The 26,537-nt window shown below is 57.8% G+C and overlaps 2 protein-coding genes across 2 annotated transcripts; one reads left to right on the forward strand and one right to left on the reverse strand.

Moving 5' to 3' along the window:
• POLR3C (RNA polymerase III subunit C) lies at positions 1 to 5,746 on the reverse strand. Its single transcript, XM_054182525.1, has 15 exons — positions 5,607 to 5,746; positions 4,734 to 4,910; positions 4,000 to 4,255; positions 3,480 to 3,665; positions 3,254 to 3,342; positions 2,874 to 2,978; positions 2,625 to 2,717; positions 2,373 to 2,453; positions 2,236 to 2,287; positions 2,079 to 2,139; positions 1,854 to 2,004; positions 1,597 to 1,698; positions 556 to 605; positions 317 to 466; positions 1 to 216 (listed from the first exon to the last, which is right to left on the reverse strand). Exons 2-15 carry the CDS (start codon positions 4,878 to 4,880, stop codon positions 135 to 137), a joined length of 1,605 nt encoding a protein of 534 aa, XP_054038500.1. The 5' UTR covers positions 4,881 to 4,910; positions 5,607 to 5,746; the 3' UTR covers positions 1 to 134.
• RNF115 (ring finger protein 115) lies at positions 5,707 to 24,690 on the forward strand. Its single transcript, XM_054182543.1, has 9 exons — positions 5,707 to 6,016; positions 15,986 to 16,044; positions 17,135 to 17,186; positions 19,865 to 20,076; positions 20,654 to 20,725; positions 20,900 to 20,983; positions 22,788 to 22,870; positions 24,163 to 24,278; positions 24,445 to 24,690. The coding sequence occupies exons 1-9, from the start codon at positions 5,924 to 5,926 to the stop codon at positions 24,574 to 24,576; spliced, it is 903 nt and encodes a 300-aa protein (XP_054038518.1). The 5' UTR covers positions 5,707 to 5,923; the 3' UTR covers positions 24,577 to 24,690.
• The last annotated feature ends 1,847 nt before the right edge of the window (positions 24,691 to 26,537 follow it).

Genomic DNA, 26,537 nt, shown 5'->3' on the forward strand with positions numbered 1-26,537 from the left:
CCCCGCCACCGCAGCCCCAGCCCACCCCGGGGGAACACCCTCCCCGAGGGACACCCGGGCAGCGGCTGCGGCTTTTATTGGCCTCAATAGCGCGAGCGCCGCGGGCGGGTGCAGCCTGTCCCCGTCCCCCACCCTCAGGGCTTCTTCACGGTGCTCTCAATGAAGGACTCCAGCACAAAGATGGTCTCGTCCACCTGGTTCTCACTGGCGTCGATCCTGGGGGACAAAGGGAGTGGTGGCAGCAGGCGGGATGGCCAACGGCGGGGTCCTCGTGTTCCCTCATCCCCGTGTCCATCCCCATCCCACCAGCGCTCACTTGTTGACGTTGCGTTTGAGGTTCTCCAGCTGCTGGCGCTCGGGGGCCGTGATCATCTCCTCGATCTCCTGCAGCTGCGCCTCCTCGGCACCAGTGGCCTGCATAGATGCCAGGATGGCTTCCACCCGCTGCGACTTCTCCAGCAGCCTCCTGGGGGGACAAGGGACAGCAACGTGGTGGCTTTACCTCCCCCCAGATCCACCCCCCGCATCCTCACGACGCCTGGGCCCTGCGCTCACTTGTTCTCCTTGGTCTCGTACTGGCGCCGTTCCATCAGGTTGGCCACGCTCTGGGGAAAGAGAAAAGGGGTGGGGGTGAGCAAGGGGCAAAACCCAAAATGGGTGGTGAAATGGGGACGGTGCTGCTGCCACCCCCCCCCGGTGGCACCACCCAGGAGAGGCCCCAGCGTGGAGGGGGTGGCTGTTAACACTGAGCCACGGTGCTCCTGGGGCTGGGGGATGTGAGGGGGTGGCCCAGCAGCCGCCCTCGCTCCTGGGTGGTGGTGGTGGTGGAGAACCACGTGTGGTGATGGCAGAAGACAACCACGCATCCACGTGTGGTGGTGATGGAGGAGAAGGAAAACCACCCATCGTGGTGGTGGAGAAAGAGAAAAACCATGTGTAGTAGCAGTGGTGGACAACCATGCGTGGTGATGATGGAGGAGAACCACATGTGGTGGTGGAGGAGAAGGACCATATGTAGTAGCGGTGGTGGACAACCATGCGTGGTGATGATAGAGGAGAACCACATGTGGTGGTGGAGGAGAAGGACCACGTGTAGTAGTGGTGGCAATCAACCATGTGTAGTGATGATGGAGGAGAACCACATGTGGTGGAGGAGGAGGAGAAGAACCACGTGTAGTAGTGGTGGCAATCAACGATGCGTAGTGATGATGGAGGAGACCCACACGTGGTGGTGGTGGTGGTGGTGGTGGTGGAGGAGGAAGAGGAGAACCACGCGTGGTGGTGGTGCTGGTGGTGGAGGAGGAGGAAGAGGAAGAGGAGGAGGAGAAGCACGTGTGGTGGTGGTGGTGGTAGTGGAGGTGGAGGTAGAGAACCACACATGGTGGTGGCAGAGGAGAACCATGCATGGTGGTGATGGAGAGCCACTGGGCTCCACTGCCTGGAGCAGAAGCACGCCTGGTGGAGGGCCTAGATTTCTCCCCCTGCTTTGGAATACTGGTGTGGATGGAGGCCATGTGGGGACTGATGGGGACGGGTGGACCGAGAAGAGCCACCGGCGGGTCCCCGGGAGCATCCAGGGTGGTGACTGGGCTGTACCTTGTAGCACCTGTGCAGGAGCATCCGCGCAGAGGACGGGACGTTCACCGTGTACAGGTAGAAGGTGCGGGACGGCGCGTGGTCGGGAGTCTTGGGGATCTCCTACCGGTGGGCGAGAGAAGGAGAAGGACGTCACCGAGCAGCACGGCCCCATGTGGGCTACGTGGGGTTGGGGACTGAGCCGGCATTTTGCCCGTGTCCCGTGCGGGGCGTGGGGTCCCTCGCTCCCAGGAGCGACGCTCGGAAACGCCCGTCACCTGCAGGGAGACGAAATTCTCCGAGAGCATTTTGTAGAGCATGTCCTTGGCTTCCTTGGCCGGGATCATGGCAAAATCCTCCACTTGCTTCTGCTCCAAATGCTTCTTTCGCAGGAGCAAGCGGAATATCCTGGCGCAGCGGGAACCAAATCTGAGCGGGAGAGGAAAATAAATCAGCGGGCGGAAAGGAGAAAGGGTCCAGAAGTCTTCAAATCGCCGCTTTACCTCTCCTCCACGATGGACTCCAGCGTTGCCGTTGCCAGCGACGCCAGGGCCTTGTGAAGATCTGTACGAGATCAAGGTCAAGGGACGACACCGACACTTGGGAATGGTTTTACGCGCCGGAAAACGCCGGGTCGGGTGGGTGACCCACAAAGGATACTGACGGTGTACATGCCCCCGCCGCTGTCGCCGGATTTACCCACGAACTCGAGCTGCGAGAAGAAGTAAAAAGTTCAGGACGTCCTAAAGCGCTAAAAATCTTGATTGTAACAAGTAATACAATCGCGCGTTTCTTACCGGGTCGTCTGCTAACAAGGTGAGATACTGGTCTAAAACTTGCTTCACAATGTTGTATCCAGCTGGAAGAGATCTGAATATCTACGGGAGGAAAAACAAGCCGAATATAGTGGGGGGGGCGGGATTTAAAATGGAATAAGCAGCTTTATAAAATCTGCAGGTGCTTTACAGACTTTTCCTGCCCGATCCAAACACGTTGCCAGCGGAGAAAGGCCCCGGCTACAGCCTGACCTCCCAGGGGCAGGAACCCACCTCGTTGGAAGAGAGCGGCTGGGTGTAGGGCGCGCTGGAGGACGTGGTGACTTCGCTCATTCGCAGCATCGTCCGCACTATTTCGCTGCTGGTCTGGTTTGGCCGGGGAAGGAAACGGCCGTTAGCGTGGGAGAACCTCTGTCCTGGGCTCTCGCCGCAGCAGGGACTGAAACCTCCCCACCACGACCATCGAGCTCCCTGCCCGACGCGGAGAGCGACCGCGAGAGGGTTCTGAGCGCCTCCACGAACCTGATCCATGCGGTTGGCCACGGCACTGACGATCCCCTGGTCTCGAAAATGCTGGTGGAACCGGTCAATGTTGACTTGCCAGTAAATGCCATCGTCCGGTGGAGGCTGTGGGGGAAGAGCGAGAGAGAGGAGCCACCAAACTGAGGGAGAGGAGCCACCAAACTCAGAGAAAGGAACCAAAAAACGAGGCACGAAACTGCTCGTTTGGTTTCCCCAGGAGAGCGTGTTTGGGAAGACGCTGGATCCCTTGAGCTCAGAGGAGGAGGAAGGAGCTCAGCCCTTGGCAGGCCAGGGACAGAGGCACCGGCAGCATCCGGCCCAAGAGGCAGCTGCCTCCGATTTACAGCCCCGCAAAGCCGAGGGTGGCATTGCTGCCGTACCTCTGAGCTTTCTCCATCTTGCTTCTGCTTTTTAGCCTTGGGTTCACCCTCCTCTTCCTCGTCGCACGATCGTCTCCGCTTCCCTTTCCCTGTCAAACAAAGATGACGGCGTTTGCTTTTAAAAACTACTGTCACGGTCTCGGGTGAACAGCGCGTGGCCGAGTGCTCCCCAACCACCCCGTTAACCATCCGGTAGCACCCGGGGTTACCCCGAGGGCCTTCTCACCTACGAGGTTCAGCCTGGGCACGACGTACATGTCCTTCTCGTTGATCACCAACGTGGGCGCAGGGGGAGGCGGCGCATCGGGGCTCTCGGGGGTTTCGGGGACCAGCGGGCACCTCTGCACAAAGTGGGTGTCCGCCAGGCGCACAAACGTGTTGGAGACGTCGGCGTAATCCATGGTCTTCCCGTCTAGAGGAAGAGGAGAGAGACGGCGCCATCAAGCTCTGCCAGCCCCAGGTGGTTCCTGCGGCTCCAGAGGACGAGGTGACGCTGTGGTCCCCAGAGAACCGCTAGGAACAGGCTGCTCGGAGGCTGTTTTGCGGCGGGGGGCAGCATTTATAACCCCTCTGGCAGCGAGGCCACTTTGGGTGGCTCCTTCTCCAAGTTCATGGCCAGCTTTCCACTGCAGCGCAGCCCAAAGAGCCTCCGGTACCACATTCACCGAGCAAAACCCGCCTCTGGCAAACGCTGCTCCTCCTCCCGCTCCCAGATCCCTTTTTTTTTAAGGAGAGGAGATTCCCACCTTCCATGGTCTCGGTCAGCCTGTCCGCCACCTTCCTCACCACCGCGCTCATCGTCATCTTGCCGTTGAGGAGCAGCTCCTCCACGATGAGCTCGCCCGTGTCATTGTAGAGGGTCTTGGCGGTGTAGATGTAACGTGGGTAGCGGAGGATCCTCAGGACCCGCTTGCACTGGGCCTCGTACTCCACGAAACCTCGCTTCTGCAGCTGGTACGTCACCAGGTTGTGTTGGATGAGGACGCAAAGGGCTTTCTTAACCTGCCCGAGGCAGAGCGGGGCTCGGTTACGCGACGGAGAACCCCGCGCTGTGCTCACCCCCCTTCACAGCGGCCGCGGAGCATTTCCTCCCTGTGCAGCCACCATTTTTCCCCTGCTGTGACCCTCCCCAGTGCGGGGGTGCAGATGGTTGTGCCACCATCTTGTCCCCTGCGCATCATCCCCGTCCCTCTGGACTCTTATTCCCTGCCTTTGCTCCTGATGGAGACATCAGAGTTGCTTTCCTCCTTCCCAGATACTTCTTTAGTGAGATAACGAACCATCTCTGCCACCTAAGAAAACCCACGTGATTTATTTTATAAGCAGCAAAGCGCTCATTTGTCCTTCCCGAGGTTTTGCTACCCGTGTCTCCTTCAGGAGCAGCAGTGGCGGTGACTGACAGCTGGGGCTGATATCAGAGTGGTCCAGGCTGTGTCATCTCACCGAGGCTAAAGCCGCCGCGGGCGGGTTTGAGACGTACCTGATCCAGCACCAGCCCCGTGCCATTGACGATCATCCGCAGCGGCTGGGGCCCCGTCCTGATAAGATAAGTCCCTATCTTCTCCACGATCTCCCCAAAATGTTCTTGCAGCAGGAGGGAACACAGCTTTATTTCCGCCTGAGTCATCTCGACGGCAGATTAAACCACCCGGCGGTGCTGGGGAAGAGCGCTGTTGTTATTACGGCTGTTTTGGGGGGCCGGGAGGGTGGGGGCCACCCAGGGAACCCCATCCGTGCTCCTTCCCAAAATGGAGGTCTGATGGAAGACCCAGTCTTGAGTTAAACCATCCCCTGGCACTGCAGCAGGGGTGAGATGGAGAGGGGACGGACCCTGTGGCACACGGCTGGTCCCTCTGTCCCCTCCTGGGGGATGGCAGTCATGTCACAGGGCTCCCTGTGTCCATGGGGCCCCCCACCGAAGGGGCAGCCATGTCAGAGGGGTCGGCGTCCCTGGTGTCCCCCTCCCAGGTGGGGTGCACCCCCTTCCCAAGGGCTGGGATCCTGTCAGAGGGGTTGGGGACCCTGTGTCCCCTCCCAGGGGGGATGACAGCCCTGCCTGTCACAGGCGGCCCGGGTCCATGGGTCCCTCCCACCCACGGGGCAGCCATGTCAGAGGCGTTGGGGTCCCTGTGTCCCCTCCCAGGGGGGATGGCAACCATGTCTGAGGGGGCCTGGGCCTATAGGTCCCCCCCCACCAAGGGGCAGCCATGTCAGAGGGGTCGGGGTCCCTTCAGTCCCCCTCCCAGTTGGGATCCCTTCCTCCCCAGAGGACTGAGGCCCTGTCAGAGGGCTCGGGGTCCCTCTGTCCCCTCCCAAGGGACAGTCGGAGGGGACCCGCCAGGCTCTAACTCACCCAGGCCTGGCCTAGGCCCATGCGGCCACCATGGCAACCGGCACTTCCGTTTCTCCGCCCGCTACTTCCGGTCGCCCCCGTCGCCTCACCTCCTCTGGAGGACCGGCTCAGGCGACGCTCTGCCCACGCCGCCTCGTCGGGCCGAGGTGACGCTCTGCCTACGCGAGCGCGCTGCTCGGCGGGGAGCAGACGAGAAGACCGGAAGCTCGAGGTCTAGCCGGCCGTTCCGGCGGGCGCTCTGTCCGGCGGGCCGCCTCCTCGCTGCCCCGGCGGAGGACTGACGGCAGGGAGCCGGCGGAGGCGGGGGGAGAGAGAAGATGGCGGAGGCCTCGGCAGCGGCGGCGGCCGCCGTGTCCCAGCACCGCTTCTTCTGCCACAGCTGCAAGGGGGAGGTCAGCCCCAAGCTGCCGGTAAGCGCCGGGGGTTGGGGCGGCAGCGGAGCCGGGGGGCGGTGGGTGAGGAGGGGAAGAGGCCGAGGCCTCTCAGCGCCGCTGCCCCCCACGGCGGGGGCGGGCCGGGCTGGGCCGGGCCGGCCCCGGGGGTGAGGGGCTCGTCCCTCCTCCCCCCACCACGGGTTTCCCCTTTGGGGGAAGGGGGGGCTGTCTGGGGTTCAGCCTGGAGGGGGGAGGCTTTAGCCCGCCCCCAAACCTTCAGTCAGGGGTGAACCCCCCTCCCCAGTCCCCTCCCTGCCCCCTGTGGGGAAGGGCAGACACCCCCCTCCTCCCCAAACCTGCAGTCAGGGGTGAACCCCCCTCCCCAATCCCCTCCCTGTCCCCTGTGGGGAAGCGCAGACACCCCCCCGCCTCCCCAAACCTGCAGGCAGGTGTGAACCCCCCTCCCCAGACCCCTCCCTGCCCCCTGTGGGGAAGGGCAGCCCCCCCCCTCCCCCAAGCCCTGCAGTCAGAGGTGACCCCCCTCCCCAGTCCCTTCCCTGCCCCCTGTGGGGAAGGGCAGACCCCCCCCCCGCGCCCCAAGCCCTGCAGGCAGGGGTGACCCCCCCCTCCCCTCCCTAATCCCTTCCCTGACCATCCTGGGAAGGGGTGTTCCCTTCAAACCCTACACACAGTAGGGGGTGCCCCCCCCCCCCCCCAGTCACCTTGTTGACCCCTGCAGGGCGGGGGTGTCCACCCCCCCCCCATCCTGTGGAGAAGGGGGTGCCCCCTGGAACAGGGCTGCCCTGCAAAGCCTCGGAGGCTGGTGTGAGACCCCCAGACTGCGGGGAAGGGGTGACCCCCGAAACCCTGCAGGGGAGGGGGGGCTCTCTGAGGACAGGTTGACCCGCACCCTGACATCTGTAGGGCTGTAGGAGAGGATGAGTCCTCTGAGCCCTTTGGGAAGCGCTGCTGGCCCTGCAAAAGACTGCAGAGAGCAGCTGGGGGGGCCTGTATGTGGTCCCCTCCCAGGGGTGACCCCCAGCTCTAACCCCCTGAATGAGCCTGCCAGGGGTTCTTTGTCACTGCTGTCCCCCCGGGTGGGGGGACCCCCAACCCAGAGGGACCGAGTCCCCCGTATCTGGGGAGCCCAACGCCCCCAACTCCAAAGAGGGGAGCAGGGAGGTAACAAATCCCTGTGGCCCCTCAGCAAAGCAGCTCAAAGTGGGTCTGGGCCGGCATGAATTTAATATCCTCCCCCCCCATTTTAGAGGTTTCGAGGATGGAAGGTTTGGCTCGTGATCACTGAGGTTGGGGGACATTTAGGGGGGGGCAGGACTGGGCTGATGCTGCTGTTCCCCGTGGCGGTGGGTATAATCCCAGTGCCCAGGCTGGGAAGGGGTAGGGGTGGGACTGGGGGGGTGCACCCAGGGCTTGCGCGGGGGGCGGCAGGAGGAGCAGTTGAACCAGGCGGCCACCTTCATCCTGCGTCCTTCCCCGGCTGAGCAGCGTGGGACGGCGGGGAGATGTCTCAGCCGCCGTTAGCCACAGGCTGCGTCTACATCCAAGTCGGATTCCCGAGCTGCCCTTGCACTGCTCGCGTGGGGGACTGTATCTCCCGTCACCTCCAGGGTCTGCAAGGCAGGGAGTTATCAGCTGCATTAACCCCAAAACTTAATTTCTGAGCTGCGAGTTGTGGGTTTTCTCTGCTCCTTTGCTGCCCAAGGGTGTTGGAGCCTTCCCTCTCCTTCCCTGTCACTGAGACAGGAGCAAGGCCACGCGCAGACCCCTCGGGCACCGAGCCCTGTTCCCTGATATCTGTAAAATCCAGGCAAACGCAGCGACGCGGCCCCTGGGCAGCAAGAGGGGGGCACGCAGGCTCTGAAAGCGCTTGCACCCAGCGCGGGCCCCGGCACAGCCTCCAGCGGGGGCTTCTGCAGGCGGCCCCCTGAGGCTTATCCTCGTTTGATGGGATGGAAGTTGGATATCTGCATCCTGATCCATCCCAACTCCTCTTCTCTGGAGATGGTAGCTTCACCTTCAGGTGCTTCTCTTCCCAAATTTTGCTCCGCGTTTTTTGGGGTTTTTTTTGTTTTTTTTTTTTACACCATTTCCATCTGTTGCTGACTTCAGCACTTTACCCTTCAACGTACAAAATCTACTTTGTTGAAAGAATTCCTGTCCAGAACCTACTCAAACCCCATGCGTCCCCAAGATTCAGGCTTTCCCGGTGCCTCAGTAAATCTTTCTCGTTTGTCCTGGGAGTAAAACTCCAGGCCTGCTCCACCAAACCCCTTTCCATCAAACCTCCGCTGGTTTTTCCTTTGCTCGGAGCTGGCGTGCCGCGAGCGGTTTCCTTCGCTTTCTAAATCGGGAGCCCGGGTGGACCGAAGTCCCTCCTGCTTTGCGTGGGCATTAAAGAGGTCGCCGCATCCTCTGCCTGCAGGATGGCTTGCCCAGCTCTCCCGGCGTGTCTTGCTCCAGTTTCTATTTCAAGAGCACCCAGAAACCCAGCTCAGGGTTGAGGCCTCGGTGGAGGCTGCTGTTTCGCCTCTCCCGCTGGGCTCTGCTCCCGTCCCCCTTGGAGCCGGCTGGATTTGGGTAGGGTTAAGCGTCGTAGAGCTTTTGGTGGGTCTAGAAACGCAGGTTGTTACAGTCTGGGTATTAAAACATCTATTTGGAGCCTGTGCCTGCCAAGGTAATGAATCGTTTTGCTCTTTTGAGATCTCCCGTCATCTTCTGGCCTGGCCCCGGGGTGGGGACGGGGACTGACAGGTTCCCGGTGACCTGCTGGGGACTGTCAGTTGTCCCCAAACCTGTTCCTTCACATCATCCCTTTGAAGGAAAGCGTAGCCAGAACTTCCTTATGCCCTTCCCCGGCCGGTCGGCTTGGCTGGGAGAGGCCTTTGCAATCTTCACTCGGCTCCCAGACGTGCTTTGAGGAGCATGGCCACTGCGTTGGGTTGGTGCTGTCCCTGTGGCTTGGGGACGTTTGATGTAGGGGTGTCACCTGAACCCCCGGCTGTGAGGAGGACGTGGCTGCGGGGCTGCTCTCCCCACGCTTGCAACAGGGTGACCTTGGGAGCTGCTTTTGCCGCTTCCCTTTGGTCTGTCCTCGGAGGGTCCCCTCCTGGCTGTGTGGCTGTCACCCTGCCTTGCAGGAGGAGCGCTGGCCTGGGTGTGCACCCCAGCCTGACCCAGCACTGATTTCTTTTGGCCTGGTAACTCTCTCTCCGTGCCTCAGTTTACCTCCAGCAGAACAATTACTGGCTCCGTGGGGGAGGATCTGCAGAACCAAAAGTGATAAATCTGGGAAAAGCTGGACCCGTTCGCCAGGACCAGGACACGGTTCCGTGCCCCCGACCTCTTTTTCTCTCACCCGAGACAAGGAACTTCTCTCCCTGTCTTTGCAAGAACAAAACAAAATGCTGAGCCCGCTGGTTTGGTTTTTTTAACTGCTTTCACCAGGATAATGGCAACCTAAACTAAAACCCCGGCTGCAAATCGTTTGGCTGTCCGGGAGGTTGTTCTTCATACCGACCCCCTCTGAGCAAGAGGATCTGCTCATCAGGCAAGATTTAGAGGCGGGGGGCCGCTGCCTCCTACCAAAGTGCGTGCGCAACCGCCGGGGTGCTCGTTGCCATTGCTGGGGCCTGGCGAGGGCTCCCACCAGATGGGTTTGGGATGCAGCAGTCGTCCGGCGGAGCTGCTGCATCTTCTCACTTTGGCAGTGACCTGGCACCTCCCAGAGAGTGGGCAGAAGGGATGTAGACTGCGCTCCCTGCCTGCGCCCCCTGAAACGTGGGTGTCCCGAGGAGGGACAGCACCTCGACAGGTCACTTCTGGTACTCTCGGGGCGGTCGGGGGCTGCCTCCGTGTTGGCAGGAGCCTGTAGTGCTGATGGGAGGTTGGGTCTTGGATGGGCTTGTGTTGTGTCTTGGATGGGCTTGTGTTAGGTTGTGTTGGGTTTTTGATGGGCTTGCGTTGTGTTGGGATGGGCTGCGTTGGCTTCCATTGGCTTGGGATGGGCTTGCTTTGGGTTGTGTTGAGTCTTGGATGGGCTTGCGTTGTGTTGGGATGGATCTTTGAGGGGCTTGCCTTGGGTTGGGATGGGCTTGCGTTGGGTTGGGATGGGCTGCGTGGGTTGTATTGGATCCTTGATGGACTTGCTGGGTTGTTTTGGGTCTTTGAGGGGCTTGCGTTGTGTTGGGATGGGTCTTTGAGGGGCTTGCATTGGGTTGGGATGGGTTGGGATGGGTCTTTGAGGGGCTTGCATTGGGTTGGGATGGGTTGGGATGGGTCTTTGAGGGGCTTGCACTGGGTTGGGATGGGTCTTTGAGGGGCTTGCACTGGGTTGGGATGGGTCTTTGAGGGGCTTGCACTGGGTTGGGATGGGTCTTTGAGGGGCTTGCACTGGGTTGGGATGGGTCTTTGAGGGGCTTGCACTGGGTTGGGATGGGTCTTTGAGGGGCTTGCATTGGGTTGGGATGGGTCTTTGAGGGGCTTGCATTGGGTTGGGATGGGTTGGGATGGGTCTTTGAGGGGCTTGCACTGGGTTGGGATGGGTTGTGTTGGGTCTTTGAGGGGTTTGCATTGGGTTGGGATGGGTTGTGTTGGGTTGTGTTGGATCTTTGAGGGGTTTGCATTGGGTTGGGGTGGGTTGTGTTGGATCTTTGAGGGGTTTGCATTGGATTGGGATGGGTTGTGTTGGATCTTTGAGGGGTTTGCATTGGGTTGGGGTAGGTTGTTTTTATTTTAAAGCGGGGAGGAAAAAACCCTGAAAAAGAGACCGTGTGGCTGGATGAGAGGCAAAGCTGAGCAGCGATCTCGGCTCCTGCGGTGCCACCAAGCTGTGTGTGCTTGTTTCGGCCCCGTTCTGCCCTCCCCAAAGGTGGTGGGAGGAGAACGGAGCGATCCCTCTGCTCATCCCTCCTGTGGCTGGCTGGTTTTGTCCATGCGATGCTCCTGTCCCCGCTGAAATATCCTGTCCCCTTCGCTGGCGCGAAGCCGGGTGGTCTCAGCTGGGAGCGAGCCGGGAGAGGGGCTGTTCTGGCTTCACGTTCCCTTACCCTTGAAGAGCTCTGTATGAACGCCGAGGGTGACAGACCTTCCACCCGGTGCCACGCTCGGTTAAAAGCTGCCCCTCCACTGTCCGGTGTTTCGGTGATGGAGTCTCCCTTGTGCTCGGCGCGGCGCAAAGAAACCCTTGAATCGGCTGATGAACCGTGCGGCGATGCTGAAACGGAGTCAAGGTTAGGATGCGGTAGTCCACGTCTGTGACACCGATGACAACGCGATTAATATTTATAACGAAGGCACGTCTGCGTCTCTCGGAAGGCTCTGTCCTTGCTCTGGGGGGAAGCAGCAGCAGCTTCCGAGCTCAGGTCCTGGGGCGGAGGAGATGCCGCGTGGCTTTGTATGGGAGCGAGCAGGTAAGGGGGGTGTTGCCTCGGAGCGTTTGATGTCACCTGCTGTCCGGCATGACAACCGCTTCATCTTCTTTTGGCAAAATAGTTTTTTAAAAAAACCTACAGGGTGGTGGTTCTTTGTTGTGTTGTTTTGTGGGGTTTTTTTCCCCATAAAATTATCTGTCTTGTGTCACTTGAGCCCTGGATGTTCTTTCTGAGAGGGATGAGACGAGAGGTTGCTGAGCAGTCTTTCTTCTAGACCTCCCTGTGCTGAAGCATCTCCTGAGCTGGAGGCCGTACCTGCGCTCTTGGCTTTAAGAATCACAATCCCCCAAGAATTCGTCTTTTTAAAGACACTTTATGTTTCTGGCCTCCTGACGCGCTCTGGCCGCAGCCTCCACGGCTGATGTGTAGCGTAAGGAAAGTCCTCGGGTGGCGAGGTGATGAGCTGCCTTGAGGAGCGGGGACCCAGGGAGAAGCTGTCGAGCTCCCAGGGTGAGAGACACGGTCCCGGCTCGTGTGCCGGTGCCGTGGGAGAGGTCGGGAGCTTCGGAGTGCTCCGGCATCCCGCCGGGGGAAGAGATGCCGTGGAGTTTATTTTGCTGCTGCTTCTTCACGTGAGAATGGAAGCGCTGTCTTTTCCTAAGACGTGTGAGGTTCAACCTTTCCGTGAGCTGCAACTCGATGGTGTGGCTCCGAAGTGCTGAATTAGGGTCAGTTCTCTGCCTCTCTCTCTTTTTACCTATGTCAAATACAAACCGGGTAGTTTATTTAATGCGAGGAGCAGCCGCCCCGTGGGTGAAACCAGTTTGGACAGATGTTGCCCAGGACTTAAAGACAAGGAGTGAATGGTGTTGCAGCTGTGGGGATTACAGGAGGGATCTTGAATTCAGTAAAGACAAATGAGTCAACCCAAGCCCGGGGTGGTGGAGCTGAGTTATCCTGCCTGGTGAAGAGAGAGGAAGGTAGTTTAGAGCTGTAGGATGAGCTCATGGCCGTCGAGGGGAGGACAAGCGACTAGAGTAGGAGCGTGCCCAGCTGCTGGATGGAGCAAGAGTTGGGAAAAACTTCTCAACTTGCCTTATTCTCTCTCCTTCGTCGCAGTCCATGCCTTGCCCATCAGGGAACTTGCTTTGATGTCTCCTCTCCAAGTTGCGGGTGGCTGGAATAGTCAGGAGAACATGAGAAGGGGATGGTTTGAGTCCTACCTTGCGGGTGAGGGTGATAGCACTGTTACCTGTGGGCCCTCGGCCGCGGTGGCCGGGAGCAGCTCGGGTTTGGCGCCTCAGCTGGAAAGATGCTGATGGCGCTGAAAGCGCGGTGAGGGAGGGCTGAGCCGGCAGGACAGGCTGGGCTGCGGAGGGGACGTGCCATGCCACGCTGGCCTCGTCGCTACAGCACGGGACGCTTGGCCTTTGGGCACCGTGGTGTCCCCCGAGCGGGATGTGGCGCTGACGGGGGGGAGTTGGTGGCTCCTGGCTTGCTGTGGGACGATGGACAGGGAGAAGGCGTGAGCGGTGCCTCTGCCAGAGCCTGGCCACATCCCTCGCTTCGCCTCTTCAGCCCGAGAACCCAAACCGTGCTGTAGATGGACCAAAGCAACCCGCGCGTCGCTGTTCCTGGTGCTTTGTAGCCTTTAAATTCCGTTTTCTGCCGGGACCTCGAAACTTCGACCGGTTTGCTGCCACGCAGCTTCGCTTGCTTCTTAATTGGAATTGCATTTGCAGCTTTCCCCTCTGTTTTGGGGGCTTGGGGACCACCTGGGTATCCGGACTTCCAAACCGGAGGCTGAAACACCGCTGAGTCCATGGCTTCCGCCCCGAGGTAGGATCAAGTCTAGCGACATCTCTCCTGCCAGACGCGCTTAGGCTAAACGTGTATGTGCCACCCGGTTCTGGCTGCTTAGGAGATGAGCTGGCTGCTTTCCTCCAGCTAACGAGCCTGCGTCTCCCGTGAGCAGGGCGCAGCGGGCTCCCGTCGGGCAGAGCCGTGGGCAGCGAGGGCTCCTGGTGGGATTTTCTTTTATTTTTCCTTCTGGGAAACACAGAGCACCAGGCCGAAAGGGAATGGTAGCCATAGGGTGCCGTCATTTCTCCCTGGAAAGGCTTTTCCTTTGTGCCGTGGTCGGATCCCGCGTGGGGAATGAGGTCTCTGCGCTCACCGAAATGGTCACGGTGGCAGTTTTTGGGATGTGGGGCACCCCATCGAGCTCCTTCTTTGCAGGAGGCCCCGGCAGAGACCGGGGCCGCCTGACGCATCCCTAAACCTCTTGCAGAAAGGGGGGGGGGGGGGGGGGGAGACGAAGGGCTCGTGCCGCTCCGTGCACGCAGTGGCTCTGCAATATCCCACCCACCTCCCGTCGTCTGTTCTGGTTTCCCTTCTCCCTCCCCCCCCCTCGTTGCTATTTATCCCAAATGCCATTTTTATCTCTCTTCATGCTCTGACTATACGTTCGAGCTTCTGGGCAAGATGCTGGTAATTTCCATACAGATTATAACATAAAAAGAAACATTCAAAAGCTTCCAGAAACGCATCAGACCCGCAGTGTCCCCGATGGCACGGCCTGCTGCTAAGTTTAGAGGGGGGGTGGAATAAAAAAAATCTTTCTAACGTGGTCGTTTTTGACGTGGAAAACACTGGAAATGAGTTAAATGAGGGCTTTTTAGGAGGCGCAGAATGTCCTCCTGGTTGGGTATCGCTCTGAAGCCCGGCGGGATGGTGTGAAAGGAGGTGGTTTGTACGAAATGAGCTTTTTGACCCCAGTATTTTAGTGCCTACCTTTTTGATTCGGGAGCTATTCATTACTTCTAAGAAATTCCAGGCGTTCACTGCTCCTCGCTTCTAATTTGTGGTCGAGACCCAGCCCCTCTGAAGAGGGACGCCTGAGACCACTCCGCGTTTCACAGAGCCTCTCCCCCCAAAAAAAGAGCTCTCTTTTTCTTTTTTTTTTTTTTTTTTTCCTTCTCCTTCCTCCCTGCGTTGCAATTTTTGTTCAACGGTGGCTCTGTGCTGTACGCCCCCCCCCCCCCCCCCCCACAACACGCTCTTCTCCGTGGGGGCATTTAGCCCCGCAATTTGCTCCTACGCAGAACCGAGCAACGCGCATCCCTCTTTCGAACCCGCGCGTCTATTCTCGTTAGCCTTGCGATTCACCGATGCAAAGCCGAAAGCCCCAGATGAATTTTTTGTTGGGTTTCCCCCCCACCTCCCCCTCCTTTTTAAGAGCTCATCGTCCATCGGTTCCCATTATACCGGAGGCTGGAGCTCTTTTGAAAATACACCCCGTGTTTGGCTGCCTAAACGGGCTTTTGTGAAAAACCTGTGTTCCGCCTCTCCCCTCGCAGGCTGGGGTGTCCCGAAGGTTTGGGGAGCGGAGTTGCTGTGGGCCAGCCCACCCCCCTCCCACCCCCCCCCCCCCAAAAGGCTCTTCTCCATCCCTGAAGCCGCTCCAGCTGGCGTGCCCCCGTGTAAGCACAGCACCTGGTAGATATTGCCAGCTAATGCTTGGCTTTAGTGGGGGGGGGAGGAAAAAAAAAAAGGCAAAATGAGATTAATTGAGGTGTCTTAGAGGGCTTATGTGCCATTCCCAGGGAAATTCAGGTTCAGGGGAAAAGTGATACGGTGCTGTACGGGGATGGGAAGGCGAAGCTTGTGTTTCACGATAGCGAAAAAAAAAGACGCGGGGGAATTTGGAGCCGCCTCGGCAAAGGCGTTGTGTTACAGGGCCGGGAGATGTCTCACCTGCGCTCAGGGTAACGCTGCGCTGGGAATTGGATCGGTCCTGGAGCTCGGCGGGGGCTCGGGAGTTCAGAGCTGGAGGAGCTGGGCCGTGCGGGGCAACTGGGGTGTCCCATCTCTTCCCTCTTCCTCCTCCGGCTCCAGGTCTCGGTGGCAGGACTTGACGCCGAGGGCTGGAGGTTGTGGTTCCCGGGATGCCGGCAGGGTTTTTATCTGTGGTCTGGGAAGCGTGAGTAGAGAAAGCAAGGCTCTTCTCAGGAGGATTTATTTTCGGACAGAGACCTCACAAGTCAAGTCAGGGGTTGGAAAATCAATGCCCAGAGAGCGGGTTTTGGGAGTGCTCTGTCTCCCGTGCCCTGCAGTGGGACGGGTCGGGGAGGGAGGATCGGGAGGTGTTTTTTGATTTTGGCGATGTTTTGCCCTAAATGGAAGCAGAGCCACAGCTCTGGGACAAAACGAGGGCTCTCGCAATGAAAACTGAGAAACTTTTCTCCTCCAAAGAAGTCTCCCCCGCTGCTCCTAACAGCTCCAGCTGCCTCCGCGCTTCCCTGTGAGCAGCTCTTCCGTTCGCCGGTGCGGAACCCGGGATCGCCATGTGGTCGTGGTTTTTTTTCTGTTCCGCAATTGTCAATTGAGGTTAAGAATATCTGTTGTGATCCCCCCCTTCCCCCCCGACCCCAGGCTTTGAAAACCCTTGTAATGAAACCGAAACTCTGCTCTTCCAGGCTGCCTTCGCAGGGAGGTGGAGCTCGGGAATCCACGTCGCGTTCCCGGGCCTGGCCCTTTTTGAGCTCTTGTTCTTTTTCCTGAAATAGCGAGTGAAGTGCCCGGTGGCTAAAACCAGTTTCCGCTCTCTTCGCAGGAGTACACTTGCCCGAGATGTGAATCCGGCTTTATCGAAGAAGTCACGGATGATTCCAGGTAACGTACCCGTCTGTGCACCGCTTGTTTTACCCTTCACTGACATTCCCTCTGGGTTTCTAAAATGCCTGGTGTAAAGCTTCTAAAAACTCTGGACAACAAGGATAAAATAAGGAACGCAAAAGAAAAGCTTGTATACTAGCGTGAATTTGGACTTAGGACCCGATGAGACTGCAAATACAAGTGGCCGTTGGTCTTGTGCTGGAGCCACGTGGAGGGGTGTGAAGGCTTCCAAGATGGGAGTTGCAAATTAAGGTCCTGTGAACAAAAGCGCTGCCGGGTTTTTGAGGCCTGTTTTCTTCCGTCCGTTAGAGTGAAAAGCAGTATTTTTTTTTGGGACTCGAGCTTTTATCGCGGCGACTCACAGTACCTTTTTGCCTCTGTTGGCCCCGGCTCAGGCTCCTGACGGCGTCTCCAAGCTCACGGCTCAGGCCGAGAGAGAAAGAAATACCTTTTCTCTCTAGGATTTGGTCATTGGTCACTCAGCAGAACACGCCGCTGGCAAATTAGGGATCCAAAATGATGCCTTTTCAGTCCTCACTATATTCTGTCTTGAGTAATTGCTGAGAAAAACGCTTTATTTGGGTTGGGGGGAGGCAAGGTGAAGAGATTACGTGAACCTTTGCTATCTGAGACTTGCCGCAGCTGAAGTTTGTGGACGGCGAGAGGACTTGATGTCATGCTACGTCGTCCTCTTAAATATAAAGTGTATACCTGTCACTTAAGGCAGGACCGGAGGGATCCTGTGGGGCACTCAGCGCACGGTCCCGTTTGATCCACCTCAAATGCCTCCTTTTAGGAGGCTCTTCCGGAATCCGGGTGCTTAAAACCCAGGTTTCTTCCACGGTCAGGTTGTGCAGAGTGTGCTAACACATAAACGAGCTTTTTAACTTTTAACTTTACTAGTCCTTTTCTGTCCCTAGGAATGACTCGGCTGTGTTGGCACAGGCAGGCGGGGTTTGCTCATCCCTTTCTCTCTCAGCCCGCACGGGGACTGTCTTGCTCACGCGCGCTCCCGTCTGTGTTTAACCCGGACGGGGAGCTGCTTTCTGGAGGGGTGACCCGCTCTCACTCGCCTGTTTTCCTTCAGTTTTCTAGATGGCAGCGGCATCGACGACGGCCCATCCACACAGTTTGCAGAGGTGAGTTTTGCTGTCTTTTGGGGGTTTGGTTTTTTAGTGTTTGTTTTTTTTTTTTTTTTTGTTTTTTTTTTTTTAAACTAGCTGTGAAGAGGTTTTTCAGTCTCAGCTCCAGGTGCAGTACGTGAAGGCATCTTCGCTGGCTGCTTTGTAAAAAGGACAGCTCACCTTCTGAGGAGTTTTCAGGAACTTGGCAGATTTTAAGGAGACTGTTGACGCTGCCAGAAGTTTGCTCACTGGGCAGGGCAGGAAAAGGACAGACGCCCTGGTGCTGGCAGATGCTGGGACGCGTGTCGATGACCAGCCGGGGAGGGTGTTGCCTGACTGCCCTTTCCTCCCTGCTCGTTGCTGCTCTGAGTTTTACCAGAACTGCAACTTTCTAAAAAGTCCAAATTCGTACTAAAGACAGTCTCCTGTAATTCAGTTGCGTGGACCTTGGAGGCCGGGCTGTTGGGCAGCGAGGCCTGGAAGCGTCTTTTCTTACCCCGTTACCTAAAGTCTCGAACAGCCTGAGTCGAGCTCGGCAAATGCTCGCCCTGAACTCGTGCTGTGGCCTCTCCTGAGTCACCCCGGGCTCCCGGCTGTGGCGGCAGCTCCTCTTCCAGACCCCAGGAAAGGAAGGGCGGCTTTAGGCTCTGATTGCAGGCTCCGTTCCTCCGGGCTCTGTTTCCCTTCAGGAGTTCAGCTGAGCCACGTAAAACAGATGGGAATAAAATTTCCATGTGTCTCCTCTGCCCGCAGGCCTTGCTCAGACATCAGGTTATTCGTTTGCTCGGTTATTGAGGAGTTTTAACCGTTCCTTGGTCCTGCCAGAAGAGCTTCCCCATGTCTTGTGTCGCGGCTCCTCGGCCGTGGTTATCCCCGGGTAGATTCGGGGGGCTGCGTTGTTGCTGAGCCCTCTTCGGGTGCTGCAGCAAAGCCACTGCCTTCGGTGCCAGAAACAGGGTCGCCAAATAGCTGAAGTTCCTCTACAGCTTTGTGTTTCGGATCTGGATCCCTCCTGTTTGCTTCCACGTTCCCCACGTACGGCAGGTTTGCCTCTCCTCCCATCTTCAGCTGGATCCATTTATCTCCCGGACAAAACCGGTGCCTTTATATTGCTCTTCCCCAGCGCCGTATCCCAGAAATGCCCCTGTTTGAGCGAGATAAAGTGATCTCGGCTTATAGCCCACGTGACGGTTTACAAAGAGCTTTGGGATGCCTCTGCGTGAGAGGCGCTGTGTAAATTTAAATGGCTTTTAGGATTAATAATAAATGAAAGTCTTCTCTCGGCAGCGTGGCTGCAGGCAGGCAGAGCTGTATCTTGATCCTAACCAGCAGGAGAACAGGCAGGACTCTCGTATTAATTCAGAGAGCAGGTCATAAACTTGACTTCTCCCTTTACCTCCAATACCGGATTGAACCGGGCGACGGAGGAGACGTGTAAAGTGAGCTAATTTGGTGTGAAATGGAAATTAGGCCACTCTGATCATGTCATAAGACATGAGGAGGGTTTAGTACGAATAAGAGAAGAACAGCCCTGGTGTTACGCTCCGGGGCATTTCGTTCCCGCAGTAAATCCGAGGGCACTGCTCCTTCCGATATCACTTTAGGAGCGTGGAGCCAGGCCCGGGCGTACAGAGCATGAGCAGCGGCTCTACCACGTGGCACACGGAGGGTTTCTTGTCCGGTACTCCTTGTTTTCTTGTGTCCTACAATTAAGTTTTTTGTTGTTTTTTTTTTTTTCCCCCCCATAATCCCACACGATAAATCTCCAGTGTCCTCCTCAGCTGTTACTTTAAGCCGCGGGTGATCTGAATTGCGGAAGGAATAAAACCAAATGGGTTTTGCAGGTGAGGGTGGCCCAGGGGGCTCTCGGCTCGGAGCTGTGGCTTGGGATGAGGATGCTCTGGGTTCCTGGGTGTTTTTGTGCACCCCGTGGTTTCTTTGCGGGCTAGCAGCCCGCGGCAGGGTGCGTAGCCAGGAGCTCGGCAGGGATCCATCGGTGACCCCCGGCAGCTCTTGATTTGTGTCCCTGCTTGCCCTCGGAGAGGCTCAGGGCTGGCGGTTTGACTTGCTGAAGGAGCAGGTGGGTTTTTTGCACCACCAGATGTGCTGTCGCGCCAGGAGACGGCTTTACTCGCGTGGAGGGACCCACAAAACAGCAGGACGCGCCGTTTCGTGCCGCTCTGTCCTGCTGTGTCGGGTACGCCGAACCAGAGGGCACGACCAGAGACACAAACCCTCCTTCTCAGGGCTGTGCTTCGGTTCTTTCAGCCACATCCATTTGCCACCCGTGGCTGTGAGGGCCCAGAGCACTCAGTCAGCCCGTGGATGTGGGGGCCTGGGCGTCCAGCGTTCCTTCTCCTCAAATTCCAGCCCTTGCAGAGAGAAACCAACCCTCGCGGTGGCCTGGAGTGACTTAACAAAAATATATGTTGTTGAGAATCTGTACATAGCGGGGAAAGAGCTGACGTGTTGGTCTTCCCGGGGGTGGGACAGCTGATTAGCTTGGGCTATAATTAAGCGTTTTTGCCAGACTTTTTTTTTTTCCTTCTGGGAGCCATGGTAACCATGTGAATTTGCTGAATTACTTCTGTCGAGGTGGACTTCCCTGCCCCCGTGCCGGCAGCAGAGTCACTGGGATTAGTGACGGAGCCCTGTGTGGTTTGTGTCTCCCTTTTTCTCTCCCCCCTCCCCAGCTTTGGGACCATTTGGACCACACGATGTTCTTTCCCGACCTCAGACCCTTTCTGAGTAGCAGCTCACTGGATCAAGACAGCAGGGACAATGAGAGGGGCCACCAAGCTCACGCCGACCTCTGGGGACCAAGCCGACCCCCGCGATTGCCCATGACGCGAAGGTACCGATCCCGGGGCAGCTCGCGCCCCGACAGGTCTCCTGCTATCGAAGGGTAAGCACCTAAATTACCCCCTGGAAGTGTTTCCCTCCCTCATCGGTGGAAAAATGTGGGATCTTGGGGAGAAAGCCGATGAAATGGGATGCTGGCACTTATGGTGGGTGACCCTCAAACCTGGAAGACGCAGATTTTCACATTGGATGCTCTGCCCTTTGTCCCCCTGGGGGGGAATCCAAGCTGCCTGGTGGGAAAGGTGGGTTTTGCCTGTACCGGTGCCAACCCTCACCGCGGGGAAACGAGTCAGTGCTTGGGAAAACTCAGTCATTTCCTCTCCCTCTCCCAGCCCTCCCACACTCTGATGAGTTAGCATCTCTCCTTCCTCCGAGCTCTGTCTCGGGGCTCGCCCTTCTGCACAAGTTTACCTGGGCCTGAGTCTTGCAGCAACGTGGCCACGATCGATCGGAGCAGTATTTCGTGTTTTGCTGCCCGTTCTTGCTAAACTGTTGCTGGTGACACGTGTTTGTTTGCTCAACTTGTTCTTTTTTTTTTGTCTGTCTTTCTTTCTTTCTTTCTTTCTTTCTTTCTTTCTTTCTTTCTTTCTTTCTTTCTCTTTCCATTCCGCCCTCTTTAGAATAATACAGCAGATCTTTGCGGGGTTTTTTGCAAACTCGGCGATTCCTGGCTCACAACACCCTTTTTCCTGGTGAGTAGCAAGAGTGGTTTAGACCGTGGCTTTGATCGCGGCTGTCCACACCAGTGGTCTGGTGCCCAGGAGCTCCGTCTCCCCAGTGTGGCTTCTCTGGGAGGATCGTGTAAACCCTGGGGGCTGGTTTAGGGTGAGTGAAATGGTTTCCTTTGACTCTGCTCCTGTCTGCAGGAGTGGGATGCTGCACTCCAATCCCGGGGACTATGCGTGGGGACAGAGCGGCCTTGATGCTATTGTCACCCAGGTAAGACCCACGTGGGTGGAGAAAGTCCCAAGCTGGCTGACGTGGGCTTTAAACTGTGCCTGGAAGCTTCTGCGCTCCTCTCTGGCCCGTCCCACTGCTGGAAACGAGCCCTGGGTTTCGGATGAGGACTAGGAACGGACCATGGGTGTCTGGCTCGGTGGCTGCTTGTTCCCTGCCTCTTCAGAGGGTCTAGGAGCAGAGGTCGGACCTTATTCCGTGGAAATACAGTATCTTAGTTCACCTCTTTGTCAGCCCACGTGTGGTACAAGGCTTGCAGGTGCCTTCCACCAGGCTCAGCAGAGGCCAAAGATTAAAATCCCCAGCGTCAGCCCCGGATCTCTCGCCAAATTCAGCTCTTTGCAGCCATGAGCCGCTTCCCCCTGTGGTTTGTGGAGGGATGAGCTCAGTCCGTTCCCTGGAAGCAGTGTCTGGCTCCCTTGAGGATCGGGGGTGTCCGGCTTCCATCCACAAACAGTCTCTTCCAGGGCGTTGGCATCGCTGGGATGGGAAGAGCAGACGAATGCTTTACTGAGAGCTAATTTGGCTGCTGTTGTCGTGCTGACACCGCCTGGCAAAGCCATCTGCTGCCATTCATAAGTAGCCCCCGGCTTCCCAGGCTGCATCACCCGCCCGTCTCGCCCGCCTTACTCACTGCTTCCCAAAATGAGCCTGCAGCCCACATGGCCGCTCGGAGACAGCACCTTCCCCCTCCCACCCCACGCCCAGCAGAACCGAGCAAGCCCCGGCAAGCGCCGCGCCATGGAGTTGGTGTCGCGGTTCGGGTTTGGGCTGGATGGGCAGCTCCGCTGGGCTCCGTGCTGGGTCTGGAGCAGCGGCCCTGCCCGTCCCGGGGTTTCATGTCACCCCAGGCGTCTCAGTGTGGCCTCCAAAGTTAAATGAGGCTCCTGCAAATGCTTCTCCGCCCTCTCCCTGACTGTGCTTCAACCCATTTCGGCTGATTGCCGGGTGAATCTAGGTCTTAACAGTATAAAATTCCGATGAGTCATGGAAGTATAACGCTAGGAAAAGAGGTGCTGGCAGCACCATGGCTGCGGCTCGAGCTCAGCCCGTGTTAAACGTCAGAGGCTCCACGCAGGAGACGGAGACCCCCAGGAGTGCGGGCTTTGGCCTGGCGGCTCCTTGGCTTGGTGGCGAAACTCGACTGAAGCAGCTTCTCTTTGTAGCCCTGGGAGGTCGCCCCGTTCCTCCTGGCACCCTGGTCAAGGCCCAGGAGAGGCAGAAGGTGCTCCGTCTCCCTTGTTTCTGCAGTACGAGGTTCTTCCTCTTCTCAAAACATCTCTACTGACTCCCGTTCAGAATCCTCCAGGAGTAGCTTGACACCTTCTCCCATGTCCGTGGCCACGTCTCCCTTCCCACCCAGGCCCTTCCGTCCCCGACTGTTGATGCAAGAGAAAACGTTTGGTGGGCAGAGGTGTTAGAAGTGAGATGGCCAAGGGCGTGAAAGGAAGGTTTGAGCACCAAAACTGTCGCTGCGGAGAAGGGGGAGGGTCCCTTGGGCACTGGATATCTGAGCTGGGATGCCATGGCCCCGGCTTGCTCCTAGGGTTGGGCGACGGGAAGGTTTCTGCCCTTGGCGCGGCCTGTCTGGGCTGCCGGCGATGTCCGTCGCTTCAGGGGCTTTAGGAGCAGGTCAGAGCCACCCGCGGGGACAGCCTGTGCTGAGCTGCTCGGGCCCGGCTCTCTGGTTGTGGGCCGTGGCGCTCTCGGTGTTTGTACGACGATGGTCCGCACGGCGAAGCCCTGTCCCTACCCCTGAGCTCCGCTCGTTTTCTCCTCCACAGCTCTTGGGGGCAGCTGGAAAACACGGGACCCGCCGCCGGCTGACAAAGAGAAGATCTTGTCTCTCCCGACGGTGACAGTAACTCAGGAACAAGTCGGTAGGTGAAATCGGTCGCCAGCGTCCGGTGTCGCTCAGCCCCTGAGCTCCCTCTGCTGAGGATCGCGCCCTTTGCTGTGCCCTTGCGCTCCCCGGGCTGATGCGGGAGGGTCGGAGGCTGCTCCGTCCTCGATCCCTGCCTGGACTCGAGCTGGAAACGCTCGGCTCTTCCAGCTCAGGAGATCCTGAGCTTTGCTGCTGCCGTCGTCTCTGAGCTTGGGTTCTCCTGGGGCTCTCGGATCTCCGCCAATTCAGGCCATCAGCAAAGACCCTATTCCTTCTGCAGAGGGTTTGCGCAGCGCCTGAGCGCCGCTTTTCTGGCCTACCGACCCCCTGATGGCTTTACCTTCTCCTGAAATCTTCTGTTCGGGGCTGTTGTTTGTGGTCTCGTTAGAGCCGGGCTTGGCACGTTGCTTTTTTCCCTTCCCAGTTGGCTCGCGGCAGGGCTGGCGGACGAGGCTCGGAGCGTATTCCTGCCGAACCGTTCTGGAAACGTGACGTGAAACGCGCCGGTTCTTGCGGCACAGCAAAGACCTGTGGGTTTCTCCTAACGTTTATGGTTTTGCAATTAGCTCATCCCGGGGATTTTTCTCCCCGCGTTTGCAGGAGGCTGTCTCCGAAGCCTGCTCAAAGGATCCCTTTCCCTCCCAGCTACTCTATTACTGGAAACTAAAATGCTCCGTTAAGACAAACCGTTTGATTAGAAAAGCCGTTTCCACAACAGCTATTTTTATCCGGTGCTTTTTATATACCCGCGTCTCTTCTTTTTATCTGGGGAGCCAAGAGGCAGCTGAATTTCCATGGTGTAACGCTGGCTCTGGCCCCTTGGCGTTGCCGGAGCCGGGGCCGCGCAGGGCTGGCGAGCGAGAGAGGCCGAGGGCTCGCCGTCCCCGCGGCCGGGACATCTGCCTGCGCGTTATGGACTGGCCGCGAAGGAAGAGGGAGGGGGGTTTTCACCATCTCTCGTGGGCGATGGCGCAGCAGGAGGAGGGTGTGCAACAGAAGCATCCCCCCGCCGGCCTTGCAAAACCATCCTTATTCCGCGCGAGGAGGTTTTGGCACAGGACAAAGTTTTGGCAGGACTAAAAATACCCGTAGCTTGACTTATTTTTTTTATTTCACTTTATTTTTTTTTATTTTTTTTTTTTTCTCCCCTCCCGTTGCTGGTCGCACGCGGAGAACGTCAGGAGTTTCTTTGGCTGCCTGGCGGGTTGTCCGCCCGCAGGTGAGCGTATGGCGTTTCCTGGGGAGGGTAAAGCTTCACCCTCCTCCCCTCTCCGCGTCTCTTCCCAGATACGGGTTTGGAGTGTCCGGTGTGCAAAGAGGACTACGCGGTAGCGGAGCAGGTTCGGCAGTTACCTTGCAATCACTTCTTCCACAGCAACTGCATCGTGCCCTGGTTAGAGCTGGTAAGAACCCGCCGCCGTCATGCCGGGGACGGGACCCCGAGAGCTCCCCCGGCTCCGAGGCTCTGCCTGCGCCGTGGGGGGCAACCCTGCGGCAGGAGGGGTGGGGGGCGGAAAGCAGCCCGCCCCAGTGGCGTTTTCCCTCCCAATTCCCTCCTTTCTCCGGCAGCACGACACGTGTCCCGTCTGCAGGAAGAGCTTAAAAGGGGAAGATTCGACTCGGCAAACGCAAAACCCCGAGGCCTCGGCGAGCAACGGCTTCAGCAGCGAAAGCCAACTACACGATCGATGGACTTTCTGACGCTCGGGGGGCTCTGGCCGGAGTATCGTTCCTACAGATGTACATTGTATTATAATTCAAACAGAAAAAAGAAAAACCCAAGAGTAGCAGGAAATCTAGGGCTGCGGGCGGGGGGGGGCGGGGAGGGGGGGGGGGAAGGAACCCGCCCTGTGGTATTACTGCACCGAGTGCTGTCTTTTTCCTGAAACTTTAGCATCTCCCAGCGAATCGCGTCTCCGTTGGAAATCGCCTCGTTAGTCCTAAATCCCGAGCCTTTGGAGTGATTTGATTTGATTTTTTTTTTTTTTTTTTTTGGACTCGCGAGACCTTCGCTTCAAACGTGGGCCCTTGCGAAAGCGGGGACGGGGGACACGGTGGGGGGGGGGGGGGGTGTGTGTGTGAGCGGCCTGGGTCGCTAGCGAGCCCACCTCCGTCTGCGCGGTGTCGGCGTCCCCATCCCGTGTGTCCCCCCCCCTCCCTACAAAGAGGTGGGGAACGCGTCCCCGCCGTCGCGCTGCTCCTTGCGGAGGAGGAGGAGGCGGAAAGGAGGCGATTTTGGCCCCTTTCCCTCCCCCCTCGAACCGGGTGGGCGGAATCAAATCCAGGAGGTTTTGGGTTGGTTTGGTTGGTTTTATTTTTTTTTTTTTTTACTTTCCTTCCCCCCCCCCCCCCCGCTGTTGGGTGCCGGTGTCGATAAATTAGTGCTGTAGTTTTTCTCAAGGGGGTGAAAAACGGAGGCGTAAAAGGGCTCTGGGGGGGGGGGCTCTCCCCCAGGCGGGGAGGAAGGAACGTGCTGGGGATGCACCCCCCTCCTCCCCCCCCCCCCCCCCCCCCCCCCCCCCCTTTGGTTCTGGGAACAGGAGTTTTCTGTCTTGTCGTGGACTTTAGGTTGGTTTTTTTGGGTTTTTTTGTGGGTTTTTTTTGGTTGTATTTTTTTTCTGGCCCTTCTCCATGTGCCTGTGTCCCCCGGGGCTGTGCCGGCCTGTCCCCCCCGCCCTGTTCCCCCCCCCCCCCGCAACGGTGAGGCGCGGAGGATCCTTAGCTGCCTCATGGTGTATGGACCACATTAAAGGCATCCTTTAGGAAAAGGGACCTAACTGCGCGTAGCCCTTTCGACGGCCGATTCCTCGGTGTTTTAACAGGCAAATCTTAATCCTCCCTTAGTCCCGCAACTTTGAGAGAATCTCTTTATTTTCGTGGAAATTTTGTTTTCTTTGTCGTTTTGGTTTTCGTTTCGGTTTTTCGGGGGTTGGGTTTTTTTTTGTTTAGTTGTTTTTTGTTTGTCTGTCTTTGGTGTTTTGTGTTTTTTTGTTTTTGTTTTTTTTTTTATCCCCCTCCCAATTTGTAAACATTTCATCCGCATTCAACTTTCCCGTGTGGTTTTTTGGGTTTTTTTGGTTTTTTTTTTTTTGGGGGTTTTGGTTTTTTGGGGGTTTTTTTGTTTTTTTTTTTTTTTTTTAATCGTCCCGAATAACCTCTGTGCTTAGGGCACCCCACTTCAACGTGGGCGATGTTGAAACCCCCCCCCCGCCGCCCCCCAACCCCCGGGGCCGGGCAGCGGGCGGGAGGGAGAGGTAGGTCGCGTCTAAACACATGTTGCCGCTTCGTTGCTGTAAACGGTGTACTACGTACACTCGATTTAAACTAGTGTTTCGTTTGCTATTCAGTCAAATAAAGGCCTTTATAAAGAAGACCGGGCTTGGCGAGAGGTTGGCGGCGCTGGAGGAGAAGCTCGGGGACTGACTGGGATGGAAATAACCTCCGCGGGGGTCGGGGGGGGACCTGTAAAGGGGCTTTTCTGGGGAGAAAAAAGTCTCCTTTGGGTGCCGGAGGTGAGCGGTTGTGGGCTGGGGAGCGGGGGGGAGCAGTGGTGGGACGGCGTTTCGTGGCGGCGGCGGCGGTGTCCCCTTTTCCCACCACCGTGACTCCCGTCCTCCAGGATTCGGCTCCTGGGGGACGGACGCCCCGAAACCCCTCTCCCT

This window comes from Rissa tridactyla, chromosome 23 (genome assembly GCF_028500815.1).
Source record: "Rissa tridactyla isolate bRisTri1 chromosome 23, bRisTri1.patW.cur.20221130, whole genome shotgun sequence".
NCBI lineage: Eukaryota > Metazoa > Chordata > Aves > Charadriiformes > Laridae > Rissa > Rissa tridactyla.

What these genes read in the sequence shown, in the direction of transcription:
- RNF115 (XM_054182543.1), top strand. Translation starts at nt 5,924, where the DNA reads ATGGCGGAGGCCTCGGCAGCGGCGGCGGCCGCCGTGTCCCAGCACCGC. An exon ending in CATCCACACAGTTTGCAGAG is followed by an intron (nt 17,187 to 19,864) that starts GTGAGTTTTGCT and finishes CCCCCTCCCCAG; the next exon opens with CTTTGGGACCATTTGGACCA. An exon ending in GTCACCCAGGTAAGACCCAC is followed by an intron (nt 20,984 to 22,787) that starts GTGGGTGGAGAA and finishes TCTTGGGGGCAG; the next exon opens with CTGGAAAACACGGGACCCGC.
- POLR3C (XM_054182525.1), bottom strand. Translation starts at nt 4,880, where the DNA reads ATGACTCAGGCGGAAATAAAGCTGTGTTCCCTCCTGCTGCAAGAACAT. An exon ending in GCCCAGGCTGAACCTCGTAG is followed by an intron (nt 3,343 to 3,479) that starts GTGAGAAGGCCC and finishes TTTGTTTGACAG; the next exon opens with GGAAAGGGAAGCGGAGACGA. An exon ending in AAGATGGAGAAAGCTCAGAG is followed by an intron (nt 2,979 to 3,253) that starts GTACGGCAGCAA and finishes CTTCCCCCACAG; the next exon opens with CCTCCACCGGACGATGGCAT.